The sequence below is a fragment of the Harpia harpyja genome, chromosome 23 (genome assembly GCF_026419915.1).
Source record: "Harpia harpyja isolate bHarHar1 chromosome 23, bHarHar1 primary haplotype, whole genome shotgun sequence".
NCBI classification, from domain to species: Eukaryota; Metazoa; Chordata; class Aves; order Accipitriformes; family Accipitridae; genus Harpia; species Harpia harpyja.
Window position 1 is genome coordinate 16,011,857 of NC_068962.1, and position 20,471 is coordinate 16,032,327.

The 20,471-nt window shown below is 41.0% G+C and overlaps 1 protein-coding gene across 4 annotated transcripts in view; it reads left to right on the top strand.

Annotated features, from left to right (window-relative positions):
- Positions 1-968: 968 nt before the first annotated feature.
- The window catches only part of CPM (carboxypeptidase M), a 29,252-nt gene continuing 9,749 nt past the window's right edge, over positions 969-20,471 (top strand). The window contains exons 1-4 of one of the 4 annotated variants that reach the window (XM_052774154.1): positions 1,051-1,065; positions 1,266-1,416; positions 2,640-2,711; positions 16,583-16,680. In XM_052774154.1, coding sequence (XP_052630114.1) covers positions 16,666-16,680 — 15 coding nt within the window. In that variant the 5' untranslated portion in view covers positions 1,051-1,065; positions 1,266-1,416; positions 2,640-2,711; positions 16,583-16,665. Of the gene's footprint in view, positions 1,066-1,265; positions 1,417-2,639; positions 2,712-16,582; positions 16,681-20,471 lie in introns of those variants that run through there. The other 3 variants (XM_052774152.1, XM_052774153.1, XM_052774155.1) reach the window with 3 other exon arrangements.

Genomic DNA, 20,471 nt, shown 5'->3' on the forward strand with positions numbered 1-20,471 from the left:
AGCTTCACTTTCTTCTCTTAGTCCTTTTCAATCTTAATAAAAGGTGATGAAAAAGTCTTTGTGGTGAATCCCAAGACTAGGATATCCCCAAGGCAATGTGGTTAGCGCAAAACCAAGAAAAGCGTTTAATTCCGTAGAGATAATCCAGTCCTTTCAGTAAGTGAATACAAGCCTATTAAAAACTCATCCAAACAAACAAACAAAAAAAACCCTCAACACGCTAGGCAGAGATTTTGTTAGATTTGGGCAGTTAAATTCTCTCAAGAGTCCTTCTGCATGCAGCAGGTTTTGTCTGTGGGCCCCAGGGGCTGACACCCTGATCACAGCCCAGGAGCACACAGGTGCTGAGGAAAAGCAGTGATATGAACGGTACGTGTCAGCTGGAGATGGACAGCTGTCACACCTCCCACGGGGAAAAAAAAAAAAAATAAAAAAAAATTAAAAAGAGTTGTTTTTTTAACAACCCTTCCTGTGAATCAGAACAATCACCAAAAGTCAAAATGCAAACTTTTGCACACACCCCCCCCCCCTTTTTTTTTTTTGGTGCCTCCAGACACCCCTCACCGCCTCCGCGAAGAAAAATGAGGCAAAACCAGCCGGGACTCGCCAAAACGCGGCCCCGCTCTTCCCTCAACACACCGCCCAGCAGCAGGGCCAGCCAGCGGGTCCGCCACGACACCAAGTTGACCGCCAGCCGTATGCCCGAGCCCTTTCCCTCCCCTCAACCTACAAGGAGGGACACGGGGAGATGGAAGGGGAGGGTTGGTTTCGCCCCGAGGGGCTGCCGAGGACGGCGGAGAGAGCTTCGCCGCCCGCCGCCCTGACAGGAGCCCGCTCGCGCACAGGTGAGAGCCGTTGGCGAAAGGCGGGAAGGAGGGAGGGGAGAAGGGGAGGGGTGTGTGCCCCCCCCTCCCCGACCCTTGGGCGGGCCGGGGGGATCTGAGTGGATGAAACCCGTGTCAGTCAAGGGCAGGGCGAGGCCGGCGAACGGGGGATGGCGGCCCCCGCCCGGCGTTGGGGCTCCAGTTGTGGAAGAGCGGCGGCACCATGCGGGTGGCCGCCGGGGTAGGAGTGGCGGTTGTGGTGGAGGGGGTGTGGGGGGAGGCACCTGCTCCCTGTGAGGGGAGACGGGCTGAGGCGGGAGGGCTCCTTCTGCGGGCTTGTCGCTGCCCCGGCTCTGCCGCCGCCATTCGGCGGCGGCAGAGCCGGGGCAGCGACAAGCCCGCCGGTTCCCGCGTCTGTTCGGTTCATCCTTTCCTTTCTAGGACGTGGCGGGCATCCTCTGCCTGGTGTCTGTGGCGGCCGCGCTGGATTTCAAGTACCACCACGCCGAGGAGCTGGAGGCGTACCTGAAGGGGGTTCATGCCGCCTACCCCTCCCTCACCCACTTGCACAGCATCGGGCGGTCGGTGGAAGGTAGGGGGTAAGGGGGGGGGGGGAGCGAAGGCTTTCGGTTTTACTGAAACTGGGACGAGTGTGGGTAAAATTGGCTGTGGTGGCGTTTGGTGGGCGCTTGCTGGCGGCCGGGCTGCTCTGATCGCAAGTGCCGGGTGCCTCTCTGCTTAAATCTCTGTGAAGTTTCTTCTTCCTCTTGCTTAAGCCGAAGTAACAAACTCTGACGACACGTATGACGCTTCAGCTAGGGTGGAAGTTCTCCCAACACCTACTTCTTTTGAGGATTGGGAACCCCCTGAGTGGCAATTTCAGAAACAGGGCTGTCCGTAAAGAGCTTAAAATGAGTGGTACCCCATTTGCCAAGTACCCGTTCTAGGTGGGGCTGTAATAGGAGCATGTGTTTCCTAACTTGTGGCTATGTTAAAAATATCTTCTCGGTTGGCTTTACCTATTTTTCCAGTAAATCTGGACTGACTAGAAAAAGAATTTCAAACTCCAGACTGATACAGGGTCTTGTGCTTTAAATGAAGAATGGCATTTCAGTCTCAAATCCTACAGGAAAATATATGGACATCAGTAATCACCTTCCTGGCCTTATATAGATATTTGAATTTATCCCTCTATGACTGGTACTTTCTTACAATAAATCTATAGGGGAAAAAAAAACTTTTAAAGTTGTTTTAAGATATTAGAAAGCGTAGTGTTTATTCTGGTAATACAGTTAATAGAGAACCTAGGCAATTAAGCTGTCCCTGACATCAGTCTGCACAAACATCAGTGGAACATGTGCCCAAGATATGCCAGGGATCGGTTTAAAGCTCCCGACTGTTCTGATACAGTGTGATTGATACTTTCAGGCATTTACAGGAGGCTATTAAACAGGGGAGTGCTAAGCTCAGGTTCATTGCACTCCAGTGAAAATATTTAATAATAAAAGACCAGGTATTGTACTTGTCTATATATTGATAGTCTGTGTATATAGCTGAAAAATGATGTTTACCTGGGGAAAACCAGAAATTTATTTTCAGACATTTCTTGTGATACAGTATGGAAGGAGCCTGGGTCACTGCCACCAATAGCAAAATGCACTGAAAATTTTATTGAATTTACTTTAGGAACACTTATATTCTGGATGTCTTCACTTTTGTTTAAAGTACTAGAAAACAAGTTTTACTGCTGGAGAAAACAAAACTGGAATATGTATCCATAAAATGTTTGTACTCTACTGAAATTGTTCTTATCAGGTTAGTTTCAGGAGTCCTGGCGCGGTACAAAAATAGAATGAGAAGGTTATACATAGCCCAGTGTACTTTGAGGTAAGTTTCTCAGTGTTACCTGTTATTAAATGTTTGTACAAACTAAATGCGAGTACCATGTAGTTAAAAAGGAAGAAAAAAAAAATGATGATAAAGAAGACTTTTTGTCTTGAAAATAAACAAATTGTCTAGAGGAAAATCCACAGCGAATGTGATGTCTTTAAAGAGAACATTGCAATTACTTTTTCTGTGGTTACATGCGAGGTATGTTTGTGTAGAAGAGTATTACCTTCTCTTTGTTCCATTTGAATGACTGCTGCAGATGGCTTTCCTCATGTCTTCAGTCCTTGATATCTCCCCTTCCCTTTCCCCTTCTCATCTCCCATCCCACAGATTTCCTTAGTACTGTGAATTACAGGTTCATCGTGCAAGCATGGCATGTGTAGATAATATAAGCATTGAGATTTTCAGTGTTCAATTTTAGAAACAGGAATGAATGAGACATTTCCCGCTCTGAGGGCCTCATGTAAAGCACACTAAAGTCGCTTGGCTCAAGTGCAGAGTTTCATTTAAAAATGGGCATTTTATCGTGATAGTTAAACTTTTACACATTCTTGCCTGCTTCTCTTCTGAAATTCTTTTCCCCTTATGTACCACGTGCTCTTTTTGGTCTCCTCCTTCATAACCATCTTTGTTCTAGTATTTGTCAGTACCTGTGGCATATAAGTGTATGTTAACAAGATTCTAGGTAGGTTTATATGTTCATTTTATTATTGAAAGAGTGTTTGGGCTTATGGATGGGCTTGATCTTAACAGCCTTGTAAACTCTATTTGCAGCATATTATGTGAGTCACTGCAATGGGAAGGGAGAAAAAAACAGGAGGAGGAGGACTGGCTCCTTCAGGGTTTGTCTAGTCAAGGCTAAACCATGACTTCAAACACAAGAAGTATTAGTCTGTATTTTTAAAAATGTTCAGCTTCCAACTGAGCTTTGCTCTAAACCATGTGCTTAAATAAAACTCACTGTTACTGCATTAGCTTTAACTTCTAAGTCCATTTGTCCTAACTGAAGCTAAGAAGTCTTTAAATGTTGAAATGTAGTTTTGTATTTCATCTGACTGCATCCTCCAGAATTAGTTTAAATGTGAATACTGTGTATGTCTACTTATAGGAGAAAAGCCATAGCACTTCTACCTTCTGCAATAGTAGTCTGACTACTGTAATGTGACACAGGCAGTTTGTAATCAGTCTTCCAATAGCCAAGTACTAAGATTTTGCCTGATAACATGAGTTAACATTGTTTTCCTGTCAGTATGGCTGTGCTTTTTATGCAAATAATTTATAAAAAGTATGTAGCTTAGTCAGCATTGGATGTTTAAAAGGTTGATAAGTTAAGATGTTACTCAGAGATGGGGTCACTGACTCTGAGCATGTTCCTATTCTCTTACAGTGAAAGTAAAATAATTGGCTTAAGTCTTCTTTATGCTTGCTCTGAATTGGTCAATCATCTTTGTCTTGCCTTCTATGCTATTTCCTACACCTAAAAATAATAATGGAAGTGTGTGTATGTATTTGTATGTGTTGTGCAGTTTTCTTTTACATACGTGCACACACACATAAATGAAACTTAAATACCGTTCTTGCAGAAGATCTTGTGGGAAGGTTTTTTTCTGTGAAATCTGCCATATCAGAGATTCCTGTCCCAGCCTAAAAAAAAAAAAGTTTCAAACAACTGTTTGAAGGGGACCTATCCTAGCAACATAGATCAAACACTTCATATAAAAACTGTCATCTAGTACTGGTACCTTTATGTTGTAACTTTGAAACAGGACGATCTGAGCTATTTAGAAATAGTCTGCTGTTCCTGTGAGCAGCATTTATTTAAAACCAGAGTTGTGGGAAGAATCTCTGCTCTCCTGCGTCCTCTCTGCCCCTTGCTTTGTAGTTGTGTAGTTGCAGCATATATTTGTCAAACTCTTCTTCAGAGCAGTAAAGGTCTTAAGCCTGCAGCCATCCTGTTTTCCCTCAGCAAGACTTTGCAGATTCCCATGTTTGTTTAGAAGCAGGCAGAATTGACAACTGGGTATTGTAATTCACACCAGTGAAGTTAGCAGTGTGGGGGAGCTTGTGTAACATAAAATCGGCAATTGCAGCTGGTGGGTGCAGTTTGATTCTTGTCAATCTCCATATCCTTTAGCTGGTGTTGAGAAAGTAAGTATGTAGAAAATGTTTTTTAAAAAATCAGCCAAGTACAAAACCACAGAGCTCAGTATACTAAGAATGGTGCATAATGGACAGGTAAATTACTGGGGCTTTCCCCCCTCACTTCTTGTAGGATTCTGCTCTTTGGAGTATTGTACATAAATTTTTAATGATGTAGATAAGAGGTGTGATCTTGAAACATGGCTTGTGATCCTTTGTATAGCTCATAACTATACCAACAATTTAAATTATGGTCTGTTGATTGCAAGGGGCAAATTAAACCTGTACTCTTACTTCAAGTTACTTTTTATATATAACTCAGTGTTGACTAACGCTGGTCCTAAATAGGTATTCAATTCCTCCAACTGCTGTTTTTCAGATGCTGTAGAGTAGCACAAGAAGAGAAAGATTTTCCAATAAAGAAAAAAAGAGAAAACATAACCATTAATCAAGAGATGGCCTTCGATTAAAGGTCTTCTGCCACCAGATTAGGTCTCTCTATTAGCCTGTCACAGCCTACATATGCTGGTCTTTGGCTTGTGCTACAGGGCCTATATTTCCCTAGGAACAGGGAAGATCAGGTGAATATTGATGTTAATGATCAGTGATGTGGGTTGAATTGCCCTTTCAGTACAATGTTGTTAATTTTTAAACAAATTCTAATCACAGACTTACTTGAAATAAAACTCTTATCCTATGCCTGTGTTTTACCCAGATGGTCAGTCTGTCTGCATTCTCCTCTTACTTGAGGAGAGCACAATAACACATACCTCCTACCCCACTTCAGGGGATGAGGCTTTTTAGTAGAAAAGTATTTCTACTAGCTTTTTAGTCATGCCTCACAAAAGAGCAGTGTACCTTGCATCCCTTCTGGATGGCCTTTCTGCCAAGGACCTCTGGCTGTAGATCCTTGGAGCTACCAATGTTGCTGATTGTCGGGGCTGCCTAATTAAAGCTTTACTATATGTAGCTGTGGTATGGCATATTGTGTTCAGCTGGTTCACATAAGTATAAATGGAGACCTACTCATAATACATTAATTAGTTGATAGGCAACATGTGACTGCTTACCCTGAAGCACTTGTTCCTTAGGCAGTTGTTCCATACATTATTTTGCATAGAAAAGAGATCTAGATTTTTTTTTTTTAAGGCTGGTTTCTTTCTGCAAAAGCTGGATGATGATTGCTAGTTCCGCTTTCAGAACTTTGTATGAATTAGCTACTGGAGATGGAAACAAATAATGCATAGGGGCTGGCTGTAGATCTCTTCCCCTCCCAGCTGAGATACTACCGTCCCTGTAAACTGCTCTACTCCTGGCACAGTAACTCTTATCTATACAGTTGTTCAGATGCAAGAAAAAGGTTAGGGGCTGCTTCTAAGCAGATGATTCTGCAGCTTGATGTCTAGGGCTTACTTGTTGTTATGTGAAAGGTCAGTTCATGGCAGTTGGAGTTATTTAATTAAATGACTGTAGCTGCTGTAAAACATGCTGAGCTCACAGTGGATTTAGGACGGTTGAGTTACATTTCCTGTTTGTTCCTAACCAATGTGTTCTACATCCATGAGTCTTGCAGTTACCTGCGGCATTTAAGCAGAGCTTGAGCAGGTCTGCAAAAGTAACATTTATCCTAAAGCTAAAATAAAAGCAAACTGTGCTCTTAAAGACAGTCATACTGCATCAGTTCAAAAGTCCAGTCTGGACCAGTATTCTTTTTTCCAAGAATAGCTAGAGAAAAGTCTAGGAGTTGGATAGGCACAGCATGATACTCCCTCAGTACGCACTTCTGGCTATGTGCAACCTGGGTGTTTCTGACAAAGTGTATTTCCTAATCGTGGTGGATGTAACGTAGGTTAAAGTACAAAGCTTGCTTTGATGTACAGTTGCACTAGGCTGATCTCAAAATCCAAGAGGAAACAAAGGCCACCAGAACATGTTTCTCAAAGGAGGACTGAGTTACTCTGTTTGTAGGTGCCTGAATTTTAGTTCCTTGTAGTGTCTGTTGCCTTTCTTAAAAGGCAGTCACTAATGTTTCTAAGGAGACATTTTGAAAGAGAATCTGGAAGCAGCTGGTCAAACTCATGTAGCCTGTTAACTAAACCAGAAATAGATGATGATAAGGGTTGGATTCTTTTTAAAAAAGTGAATCTGTCTTGCCTTTTTTCCTATCCAGCCAGTTTAAAAAAAAAAAAAAAGTGTGGGGGGGAAGCTGCTCACTGTCTGAATTTGTAGGACTCTGCCAGTGGGATGTGTATTGTTTGGAGCTTGCTATTCTTGGAGCAAACATAATGTCTGGGATCTGCCAAGGATGTTTACAGGATCTGCATAGTAAGTCTCTTGATGAGGCACTTCAGTGCACTGAAACCCTCAAAGTTCACCAGGAACTTTTCAGCCATGTAGGAGCAACAACCTATAGTCTCCTCCTAGTTTTCTACTCCCTCTCTTGCCTTCAAGTGGCAGGAATAGTTTTGGTCTTCTCTGCCTCTGGTGACAAAAGGGTAGGCCAAATAAAACTGTTGAATCTGGATAAATTGCACTTAAAAACAAACCATCCCCTTTCTTGTGCCTGGCTTGTGTTATAAGCAATCACTCTGCTCGTGGTGATCCAACAGTACTACTGTGAATGGGTAATGTTACTTTCTTTTATGTATACAATAGCTTTTCTGAAAATTACTGGATGCATACCAGTTTCACATCTTTCTCAGAAAATAAAGCACATGTTTTCAGAACTAGGTTTAAAAACCCTGTGGTAACAGAAGCAAGAGTTGGTGAAAAGGAAAAACAGTCTGTTTGGTTTCTGGGAGTGAATATGAAACCAGTTAGTGTAAGTAATGGGGAGAGCCTGTTTGGGCTAATCCTATGTGTCTGTGGTTCTCTCTTCTCAGTGAGCAATACTGGATAAGGTTAGTGTATATTAATTTAAAAACAGTATTTCCTTCTGGGTTGTTTTTGTTTGGACTTTTAAAATTTATTTTTATTTCTTGATTTGTGTTGAAATAAACTGTAAGGTGCTATTGTAGAGACTGTGCTCTGGATTGGCAATTTTTCATTGTTTTGTGTATAAAGTGATTATGAGAACTGGAAATGGTACAGTGTGGTGAGTCATGTACATGTAGGAAAGAAAAAGTTGTCGTTCTCATAAAATACAAGTCCTGTGAAAGTGTTTAAAGCAGCTGTGGATGTCCCAGTCAACCAAAGATTTGTAAACCTTTAGGAAGATAGGCAAGCACATGAGCCATGAACTGTTTTGACTCCCTTCTCAAGTGCTTTGGTTACAAATAAACAGTGTCTAGTTTTTTTTAAAAGTCATTGGTCATTCCCACAGTTCTGCTTATAAGGTACTGACTCTGGAAGTAGATAGGTGCTTATTAAATAGTGGGAAATTGTTACTTTTATTTATTTTTTTTCTCTTTAGAGAGAGGTAGCCTTATGCCTGTAAGAAGGGATATGTGAGAAGAGACCAGAAGTGTTAAGTTAAGCAGTGGCCCCAGCATAGTAACTATGTCAGTGGTAGTGCAGCTGTTGCTGAGACATTCTGGTCCTTTCTATCTTAAGAAATACCACAAATTGGCTGAGATAGGACTGTCTGTATTAGCAGTCAGAAAGTTGACAAATAGAAATACAGAGCACAGGATAGCCCTAACACTTTGAAATAAAATTTAAAAGTGCTGCGCAGGTACTCTACCAATTAGTGTCTCTTGCTGTTATCCTCAAATAAGAATGTGCTTCCTTATCAATGATTTTTACTCCTTCCAATAGCTTACTAAGAACAGTGTGGTTAGATTAGTTCTTGCTAATTATGATCTTTTTTACAGGCTCTCCATTAAGCAGGATACTTGGGGAAGCAAAGCAAGTACTAAAACCTTTGTCCCCCTCCCCAGATAAGAAGCGTGATCAGTTTGGGGTGGGAGGGGGGATGTAGCCATGGTAGACCTCCAGTCTAATGTTACCTTGGGCTCTTCTAGGTTTGTTCTGCTTACCTATGCACTGTGCCAAACATTGCCAGATGTGCCCGGTTAACATATGTGATTGATCTGTATCTTTAATCCTTCAAAAACCTTGAAGGCTTTCTTATATTTAAAGTGTCCTAGCTCTTCTTGGGATACCACCTTTGTTTATTACTAATGCTAATCCAGGCTGAGTCTTTAGATAATCCTTTCTGTCTCAGTGGACCATAAGAACATGGTATACTGAAAGTGAGGATAAACTTTCACAAAAGAATCTGATGTACTACAGTTGTTCATACAGATGTCTGTCTGATCCCAGCTTCAGGTACGTAGGTTATTCTGAGTGTAAACTAGACATTTAGAGTGTCTGTTTTCTGAGCAGACAGCTGCCTTTTTTGGCTGATAATTTACAAAATTTATATCCCCAAAGGATGCATGTATATTACTTACCATAATCGGGAGGGTGCTTTATTCGACAGTCTGGTTAGGTTTAACTCACATATTTGTTCATGTTTGTAAGGCTACTTCTGCAATGCTACTACCTCAGTCATTCTGATTAAACATTTCTGGTTATATAAATAATGTGTTGGTAACTCAAATTCTGTTAGAATCTGAATCAAGCTGTGCGTGCTGTTGGGCAGTCCGCTTGCGGAAGACAAGTACCAAAATAGCTTTAGATCTTCCAGCTTGAATTGTTGATGGCAAATCAGAGTACCACAGGGCAAGGATGCTGCTGGTGCTCGCTTAGCAAAAGGGAATTGCTCCTGAAGTCCTTCATTAGCTGTGGTAGTGTTTGGCCAGAAGACAGTGTTGCCCCACTGTTATCATGGAGAAACTAACACTTTGTCTTTGTACTGAAGCTTGGAAGTGCAATACTAAGTTACGTAAGCATTTAATGTCTTTGTATTCCCATCTTCTTGCCTATGTGTGCGCACCTAGGTGGCAATTGTACTCCTGTTACACAGTGACGCTACTGAACTCTGCAGGGAATACAAGTACAGGTCAGAAAACTTAAAAACCGAAGAATGGTTTATGCTAGTATGCAAACAGGTTTACCATGAATGTGATTTAAAAGTTAGAAGTGATAAAGCCAGGATTGATTTCTTCATCTCTCTCTTCCTGCAAGATAAGGAACTTTTAAGTAATAAGCATAGTTTGACATAGTCTCAGAAAGTAGGTGTCAGGTGCAGCTGGAAAGATACCCTGACATAGTTCTGCAATGAAAAGAAAACTGTAAAGTTGCCTTAGTGTCTTGCATGGTAACAATTAACCTAGATTTACACTAGTATTATAGGTAGCTGGTAAGGATGGAGTATCCCAAGACATTGCAGAATATGTTGCCAAATGCAGTTAAGGAAATGTTTTCAATATTAGTATGCATAGTTAAAGTGGATTAAAGAGCGTATGAGAGATTATGTGGGAATTGTGGTATATCTACAGAAGAATTTATCAAGGAGTGACTCTCATGCCATCCCATCTCCCCACAATATTTTGTATAAGTAATGCAGATGCTAGTTATTTGCATCGTTTCTCTTTCTTCTGTCAAACCATAATTATGTAATGATTGCCTTTGCAGTGGAAGCTATTATAAAAATCAGCTGGTATGTTTATTTCACTACTGTTACTTGGTGTTCTCATCATAGAATCTAGGCTGAAGCTCTTCTGCTTATACTGGAATTGAGCAGGATTGATACAAGCTATGCCTCAGGCATAGCCACCACCCTCTTACGTTCTTGTTGAACAAAACCTTGTCTGTCTGGTCCCCCTTCTTATTTTGCACTGCTTTGATTGTATGCTCTGGGGGTCAGAAGCAGGTATTTTAAAAGTTTGTGTGGAGCACGATAGAGTGAAGCCCTGATAGGGAGAGTTCTCAGGACTGCTGAAATATCAGTAGTCAATAACAATCTGAAAAATAATGATAAAGCTTTTAAGTTGTTTGCAGTTTCTATTTAACTTCTCTGTCTTCTTCTCTTACTATTAAGGTGGCCTTCCCTACAACTTAGGGCCACATCTTTCTGGGTAATATGCAAACCACCCTGACAATATACTACTTGGCCTGTAGAGTTTGTTGCCAAACATTGGGTAAGTAAGAGTAAAAATTAGTAAGTTTTAAGGAAGAGGATATGAAATACAAAGAGAAGTAAATTGTTGTGGCTTGGATCAAATCTCAGGAGTATATTTTTTGAGGTCATTAATTTGATTTGGTATAATGTCATGTCTCTTTTCATAATCTAGCTTTACGTGTTTTATAGGTAACGTAGATGAATCCAAGCAGACTCATATCTGAGGATTTAGACATCTAAAACCTCAATTTTCTAGCCAGTGTCAGAGCAAGTTTTGTATGAGCCATGTTCAGTGCTGTACCGTTCAAATAGGTATTCAGTGAGATCTGGAGCCAGAGTAAACTGTTTTTGACACTTTCCCTCACAGCCTTCTCCTAGACAAACTGGTAAGCTGCAGATTGGATAGGTGGCCTGCAATATAAGGAGGAAACTGGCTAACAGGCCATATTCAGAGGGTGGTCATCAATGTTTTTTTTACTCAGGCTGGCAGCCTGTCAAACTGGGGTCCCCCAGGGATCGATACTAGACTCTGCACTGTTCAACATCTTCATAAATGATCTGGATGATGGGATTGAAAGCACCATCACCACATTTGTTGACGACACCAAACTGGGTGGTGAGGTGGACAAGTGAGAAGGGTGAACCATCTTAAAGAGACCTGGAGAGGCTGGAAGGGAAGAGTGGGCTAGCAAGAACAGTATGAAGTTTAACAGAGACAAATCCAAAGTCCTGCATCTGGGATGGAATAACCAAAGAGCCCAGTATAGGCTAGGATCTGTGTGGCTGGGGAGCAGCCTTGCGGAAAGGGACCTGGGGGTCCTGGTGGAAATACAAAGCTGAACATGAGTCAGCAGTGTGATGCTACAGCAATGAAGGCAAATTGGATCCTGGGATGCATCCACAGGGGCATTGCTAGCTGAGATAAAGGTGTGATCATGCCACTCAGGCTGTATCTGGAGTACTGTGTCTGGTTCTGGTACCCACAATTCAAGAAAGAAGTGGACAGACTGGAGAGGGTGCAAAGAGGGGGGGCCACAAAGATGATCAAAGGGCTGGAGAACATGCCCTGTGAGGAAAGACTGAAGGAGTTTAGGCTCTTCTTCCTGGAGAAGAGAATCCTCGGAGGGGGAACCTCATCACAGGATTGTAGTGCTTAAAAGGGTGGCTACAAAGAGGATGGAGGCTATCTATTCACAAGGAGCCACATGGAAAAAGACAAGGGGCAATGGATGCTAGTTCTGCCAGGAGAGATTTCATCTCAATATAAGAAAGAAACTTTTTACAGTGAGAACACTCATTCACTGGAACAACTTCTCCAGGGATGTGGTGGAGTCCCCATCACTGGAGGTTTTCAAGATGCAATTGGACAGGGTGCTTGATAATCTTGTTTAGGCTTGCTTTCCCATGAAACGTTGGACCAGATGATCTTCTGAGGTCCCTTCCAACCTGGGATGTTCTATGGTTCTGTAATTGTTTCTAGGATTAAATTGTTCTTGGGCCTTGCATTCCAGTGAGAGTCAATCTTTCTTCCTCTTCTCTGTCCTGTGCTTTCTAGGTAGGGACTGCTTCAACATGGATCAGCATTGCTGCAGCTCCTACCCATGAAGTCAGTGTGCAACACATGGCCAGCCCAGGAGGACTGTAGTCAGCCTATTGCTTTTTCTGGGTCAAAGTGGACCTCCATGCAAACCTGAATCAGTAGCCTAGCCTGAGCAGTACTGACACTGGGTCTGGTGCATTGCCCAGTCATTTCACTTAATTTCCTAGCCATAACTTTCTTTGAAATGACAACAGTTCTTTTTCATAGATGAAGCTGTAAAGAACAAAGTGAAGAAAAGTAGAAATAAGTTTCAGAACAGAACAAACCAGGGAGGCAATCCAGATGGCAACATGTACAAATGATTTGGTTTCTTTCCCACTTGATCTGGAGATCAAATTCGATTCTCCATCTTAATTCCTAGTTTTCATAGATCTAGTTAGAATACTGATACTATGCCATGAACTGTGGCAGTGCTAGAAAATTTTAAAAAAGACTGCTCATTCTACTAGAAGCTGTGTGGTCTGGCTCTGTTCCAATACGAGGCTTGTTACGTGTCCTGAGACACACAGTTAGAAACACACGTTTGTCCTGATTACTTGAAATATAGTTCACTAGTTAGTAGAAGTCAGTTCTGGTTTGGCAGTGAGAAATGGCTTTCTGATACACATTCAGTTGATTCAAAGCATGGGAGATAGCTTTGCTGTTCACTTCAGGTACAAAAACAGAGTTATCTAGGCTTTACTGATTAAAGGAAACTATCTATATGCTGAACCTTTTTATATGCAGTAAATTACTGCTGTATGGAAAGAAATCTTACATCATCCCTCATAGGTACACTATCCAGTACTGCAGGCTGAGCAGATCCAGGAATTTATTTTAATTGTTAATGGTAGGTTTAATACTTCTCACAAGCTGGAAATGCCAGGAAATAATTGCTATCTCAGTTCATGGGAGTGTTGATCATTTAGATGGCCCTCACATAAACTATAAACAGTCTAAACACTAATGCTGGAAAGACCAATTTAAATCAGTACTTAATGCTAGTCTATACTTGTAGAGGACCTTGGCCATGACATATACTTAGCTCTTCCTTGTGTTTCCCATGAGTGCAGTTTCACAGTGATAGCAGCAGGAATGAACACTGCTGATGGCAAGGCACTGGAAATTTCTTTTTAATTTGAAATCAGAATACAATATTATTTGTAGAACGTCTTAAATGATAGAAATAACTATAGCATTTTGGCTGTACTTGGACTCTTGTTGCTTTAGTGTATATATAGTACTGAATCAGTGCTAGTGCTGCTGTGGGGAAGTGGCTAAAGAATGTGGCACTGTTCTACAGTGGCTCATGAGATGCTCCAAAAAGTCTGTATGCAATGGATGTGGATGTTGTCATTGCTAGCAGTTGGCTTTGAAATAGTCCTTGTGACCTGCTTCCTTTCAAAGAAATCCAAGGCCTAATCTTAATGTCTAGTTATTGGTGAGATAAGATGCTTCATGTTCTAGGGACTACAGTATTGTTTGGCTGCTGTGATTCGTTGGTTATTTTATATAATAGATAATAATTATGTACAGAAAGGTAATATAATTGTAGTAAATATATTGGTTAGCTTAGTGCAGGACCAGGACATTAAACCATCTCGCCTTCTAGGTCACTGTTTTGTGCTTGTGTAGGAAATCATCGAGGATTTGAGGAAGCTAATGCTTTTAATTGGCACTTATTTCACTTGCTGTGAAAGGGCTTTTTACATGTAACTCACTGAACCCATTGGCTCTGAGATATTTTGAAGCCCTGTCTGTGTGCTTGGTACTCATGCTGATAATGAGCAGTCCCAGGGCTGAATGAATTTATAACCTTATAGAAGGCATATGACTCCTCTGTAGGAAACCACGTGTTTTACAATTTAGCTGTATCCACATCCATCAGGGAGAGAGCTGGGACACCATCAGGTCTCCAATATAGGTCCTTTGCTACCTTAATCTTATAATTTCACCACTTAGATGTTGGATGTGCTCTTTGACACTGCAGCTTCATCTGATGAATCCCTAGCTAGGGAAACTGCGCATTGTATGTTTGCCAGTAGTCATCTTAAGTTTGGGCTGTGACAGAAAGGCTGCAATCGCAATTGTAAGCAGGTATGTTCCTCTTGGTGCAGCAGTCCATATGGCAGCTGACAAGTTGGGAACAAAGGAGGGATGTCTGAAATTTCCTTCCAGTAGAGGGAAGGAGAGCTGGGCATAATGGCTTAGAGGGCATAAGGACAAACAGTCATAGGAGTCACTCTGGATGGACTTCCTTGGTACTTCATTGCAGGTTGCCCCTCGATGCAACCATGGAGAAGATGACACATTGCAGAGATAGAAATTGAGATTGTTGTCCACGCTTGATTATGAATAAAAGTAGCATGTTTTTTTCATGACTAGGATTTTTTTCAGTTCCAAGCATACTTCTGCAGCAAGACTTGTCATCTATTTTCACAGAATTGCAGGATGATTGAGGTTGGAAGGGACGTCTGGAGGTTTTGGAGGGGAGAAGGGCTAGGGTGGTGAGGATTGATGGTGGTTCTTTGTTCCTTTTTGAAGAAGGATGTGCTTAAAAGCTAGCATCTCCGGTTTCTCTGCTCTGTAACTTGCCTAGGTTTATAGAAGTCAAACTATTTTCTTTTTTTTTAATGAAACAGTTTCTCTGCATACAACAAAGCCAAATAACTAGCTTCCTCACCAAAGCACTTACCGTGAACTTATTTTTAAAAGTATGGGTTGCTTGCTCACATTGTCCTTTAATGAAAGAGTCAGTAGCAGCATCTCACAGCTTTGTGCATAGCATATGGATATAAGGGTTGAACACCAATGTCTTCTAGAGTGACTGTGTAAAACTAAGGGATCCTGAGAGTTGAATCTGTCTGCTCTCAGTGCTGTCTTGTTGCTTCTTGATTCTAAGCCTGAGACTCCGATTCAACCTGTTAAGTGAGAATTTAGTTTGGCAGCCACTGTCTTCAGTTTTACCTGTCTTGCAGTTGTTTTCAGTCCATCTTGTCGTGTTCTTTCTGCCCTCTTCAGTTTTTTTCCCCACTCCTGAAGGTACTGCAGTTGCCACAGCATTTTTGTTTTCCTTTCTAGCTATGTGACTGGCTCACTGCCGCTATACCATGAGGGTCATGGCTTACTCCTCTGGGAAATTGTTACGCTCCAGAGTTTATTTACTGCAGATTTGATGATCCACAAAGATTTAGGAAATAACACTTTTTATGGTACTGCATATAGCAGCACCTGCATTCTTTCCTGTAAGTAACAATGACGGCTGGACTCCTCTGAGACAGCTCATGGGTCCCAACAAGCCCTGTGTGAGCTGGGGACAGGTAGCATATATGCAAGGTCTGGGCATTAGCAATCTATAGGCTGTGACCACTATTATCAAGGAACTGGTCCAGTTTCATTGCTGCCATCTGCTGAAACTAGAGCTTTCCACCTCCTTGAGCAGACTAATGGGAAGCATAGTTTTCAAGGTGAGATCTGAAATGCCACAATATCGCTAAAAATAATAATTAAAAATGCCCCTACCCCCAGTGAGGACTTCCAAAATGTTTGTTTGTTTTTTGTTAAAGTTCAGCTTCCTGTGCAGCTTTACTGGTCCTAACTAATACTCATTCTGTATCTATTAATTCTTTCCGTGCTAATTTTTATTATTTAATGTCTCTGATACAGCTCTGCTTGGTATCTCCTGTTTTCTGAGCAGTAACTCATAAATGTGTTTAGTTTTTCTGTGTTGTCTTTAATACAAAAAAGATGCTCTTTCTTTGTGTTAATGAAAACTTCTGTGTGTACTTCAGAAAACCCTTATGATTTAATATTTTGGGGAAGAATGTCTTTTATTTTAAATACTCTTTAGTTGCTTGGTGACTTTGCTTGACAAGATCTTGCTTGCTAAACTTGATTTGAAAAATGTTTATTACAAAAAAAACCCCCTGAACTATTTTCCTGTAACTAATATAACAAGTACTCATAGAATAAAAAACCCACAGCCTACTTAATATGCTATATATAGGACTGACTGGGCAGCAATGAAATATGAGAATTTGTACGGTGGTCTTAATGACCAGCTCTTTTTTTAATTTTTTTTTCTAAGGTTTGTATGATATTATAGTTGTTTAAAAAAATGTTTTTTCCCCTTCCCCTCTAAAGGTAGAGACCTGTGGGTTCTTGTTCTGGGAAGGTTTCCAACCCATCATAAGATTGGCATTCCAGAGTTCAAGTATGTTGCTAATATGCATGGGGATGAGGTACGTTTCAACTTTTGCAATGTCATTTATACCAAATACACTTACCAGAGGTTTAGAGTGAACTTCTTAGGTGTGTGCTGCTTACTATTGAGGTATGTCATACCTCAAAGAAGACCTAATATGTGTGTATTTCTTGAGGAATTTCAAGAATAAAGTTCCCTTGTTCTGGTGGAAGGGCTTTAGGAGACCTTACATCACAGTAAAGAATCCTACAATCCTACATGTAAGACCTCTCAAGTGGAGAGCTTTGTCTTCTCCATGTGAATAAACCCAGAGGCTTTAACTTTCCTGGCAATGAGTCAGATGCAATAGTTTGCTTGTACATTATTATTGCCTAGGCATGAAGTATGACTGATAGAACTCTTCAAATACATCATAAGATTGAATAATAATTGCTGTGAGGCACCAAATTATTTTAGGAAGAAAATTTCTCTTGGAAACCTTAAGCTTAGAATACCTAGATTTACCTGAGATAACACAGTGAGTACAAAACAAAAAGCAATTACAGGATTAACTTGCTCTGGAAAGAATGCCCACTTAGTAATGATAAAGGAGAAAATGGTGATTATGAGCCTTCCTGGTGTAGTACATGAATCTGGAACAGAAAGACTTAAAGCTTCACTCTTCTCTCTAATCTTTTTTTGCTTTCTAGTTCCCTTATTCTTTAGCTTTACCTGCTTATATTAGTCATGTTCAGGATCTAAGTTTAAACTACACAATATATTTCTGTGCAGCCTTTAATGTGAAGGGTAAATAATTCAACAGAAATGGCAAAATCTTTTTTTATCTATCTATCTATATCTGCTAGACTGAATTCCTCAAACTAAGAAAAACAGATGTAGTAGGAAGTGTATCCTGTGTAAAGCGTAACATGTCACAAGCAATTGCTATTACTAATACCGTGCGTGAGCACTTGCACGCCTACAGACACTTGTGACATTATGTGCCAAGAATTTTCCCCAAGTTAGACTAGTTTCACCTTGTTTGACAGTGGCTATGCTCAAAGTGCTGCTGGGAGTCTGACTGCTTTGGAATTTAACTCTGTGGGAGGAAGCTGATCCATGGTTTCAAATGGGTACGCGTGTTACTGGATGCCCAAGATGGGGTTTGCAACTCCTAAAACCTAGTGTGTGTCAGCAGGGTAGTCTAGGGTGCCTAGGAACTGAGGTTCCATATGACAGTCCCTGCAGACTGCTGAAGGGAATTGAAAACCTATGGCTACAGATGACCCCGCTTTGGTGGGAAAGAGATGGAGGGCAGGATATGATCTCATCCAGAATGGCCTGGCTCTCAAATCCGATATTGCTGGACTGCAAAGGCCACTGCTATTGAAACCTCCACAATGAAGCACTTCTGCCATTATCACTGCCTAGCAGGATATGCACAAGGAACTTTGACTGTGGAGACACGCACCATTTGCATATCCACAGGGTCAGGAATGCTGGAGATCAGGCAACCTGGATCACTGCCTAGGATCTAAATTCTTATATTGACTTTGTGAGGAAATGAGGCAAGAATTTTTTTTTTTCTTTTTTTAAAGGGATCTGGCACTGTGTCTGAGTTTGAGCAGGGTTGATCCTTGAGCTGCCTAGGTACCCTATAGTATTAAGTGCCATGCTGCATTTTAACTTGTTCATTAGACCAAGCATGCACCTAGGGAAGATTCTGGAAATAGAGGATTCTTCCTTTTTAGGCCCTCATGATGATCTTTGCCTTATGGTTTTTTGTGTATGGATGTAACACAGTTGGTGTTTGTTTTTCCTATCTGACCATAAATGTATTTCAGATGGCAGGAAATGAATTCCTTGTATAGAGAAGCATTGAAGAACTTCAATATTTTTTCCCATAATATAAGATTCTGCTGGACTAGTCACTGGGGAAAGATTCAACCAGCCCTGTAATACATTAAGCAGATAAGTTTTGTACTGACTGTATGACAAGCTTCAACTTGTGTTCCACAGTCTTTCATAACTTAAAATTGCAGGATTATGGCTTCATTGATCTAGTTGGGTCTTTTGTGCTTCAGTGATGCTTTTCATAAATGGTACAGAGTGAGAAAACTTCTTTTCTCAAGTGTTGTTTGGTGATGCTGCCCTTCTAACCTGTCATGATCACACAAATGACATTTTTCTTTTTTGACTCAGCTGGCTGGCTGCTCCTGAAACCTAAAAGTTGGGGGGGAGCCTGAATTGCATGTGTGCAGGCTATTTGCACATGCTGCTGGAAGAAAACCTAGATTATTTGGAGAGCTGCCCAGCAGGGAAGTTCTAATAAACTAATGCGAGTATGCAATACTAGGAAGAGTATTTTTTCAGAACTGGAAAGATTTATTTTTTTAAGTAGGGTAATTTTTCTTAATACTGTAAGACATGACCAGCCAAGGTTTAAATGATTTTATTTTGTGATCACCATTGCCAAATAGCGTGAACTTTTGTCCCAGATCCCCAGAGGTGCAACAAAAGACTTCTCCCATTCTTTGTGTGCCTGTATGAAGTTGGACACCATTTTTAGCAGTACTTTTTGTTTAACCTAAGCCAGATTAAAAATGATAATTAGAGGTAGTTCAGTCACTTGCAGCTATGTGAGACTTTAATCAAAATGGCACTAATAGACTGCACAAAATGCATAAGCCTGTGCAATGTTAATAAAGTCTGTACTGAGGAAGATGAGGGAGAGTTTGCCTGTTGTTCTGGGGCAGCTCTCATTCTGAACTGAGCAGCAGTCTCTCTTGTCCCAGACTTGTACTATTACTTGAAAGATCCTCTCTTCTTCAGTGTGCACACTCACACGTTCCTCTCTGGGGAAGAACTTATTCCACTTAACATCGACTGCAATCAAACCCCCAAACACTCCTAAGTCATAAATGGAGCAGAACTATCACCTTTTGACCAGCTGTACCAGTGACTTGAGTCCAATCTACACAACTGAACCACAGGATCTAATTAGGCTTTTCCTAAACCGTGTATATCACAGAAGGGAAACCCTTTAAGGAAAAGCACATCTGAACAAAGTGTAAACTACTTGTGCATTTCTGCTTGTTCCCTTTAATATATTAAGTATATGGCTTCCTTAACTTTCTGCAGATATAGTGTAACTGGGCCATCACAAGATAAACTCTTTCCCAGGATGGTAATGCTGATACCAACCCTTTTCTCCTAAATCATCCACTTCTGATCACTTTCTTTTATTAGTGTAATAGTATTTTGCCTCTTTCGTTATGAGAAGCAAAGCCTGTACTGATAGGCCTGAGCTAGCCTACATGAAAGATGTGTTGATCTTGCTGGCTTACCTTGTGATTTAAGTTAAAGCAACTAGACTGTTTTCCATGTCATCATACACATAGTCATATCCACAGAATGGTTTCCTGAGATATGGTGACTTACTAGGGCTTGGGTGACTGAGGACTGGGGTAGGTTTATTTGTGATCAACATAATTGGGGCTTAAAAAAACCAACCAACCAAAAAAAAAACCCCAACCAAAAAACAATGAACTAATGAGTTTTGTGTAGAATTTCTCACTCTCTTTTCCAAAAAAAGAATGGCAGTGGCATTTACACTATCAAAATGCCAATATCAAAAAAGGTGCTTTTTCTTCCACCAGGTTGGGCAAAAAGAGTTGTGTCCACATACTACACAATCTGCTATAAGGAATTTTCAGCACATATCTTATGTCCTTTGCACTGTGCAGTATAGTATGGAAGTGGTGTGGCAGGGAAACATACATGCTCTAGAAAAGAGTAAAAAAAAAAAAAGAAATATTTCTTGTGTAGTGAACTATTTTCCACCTGGCT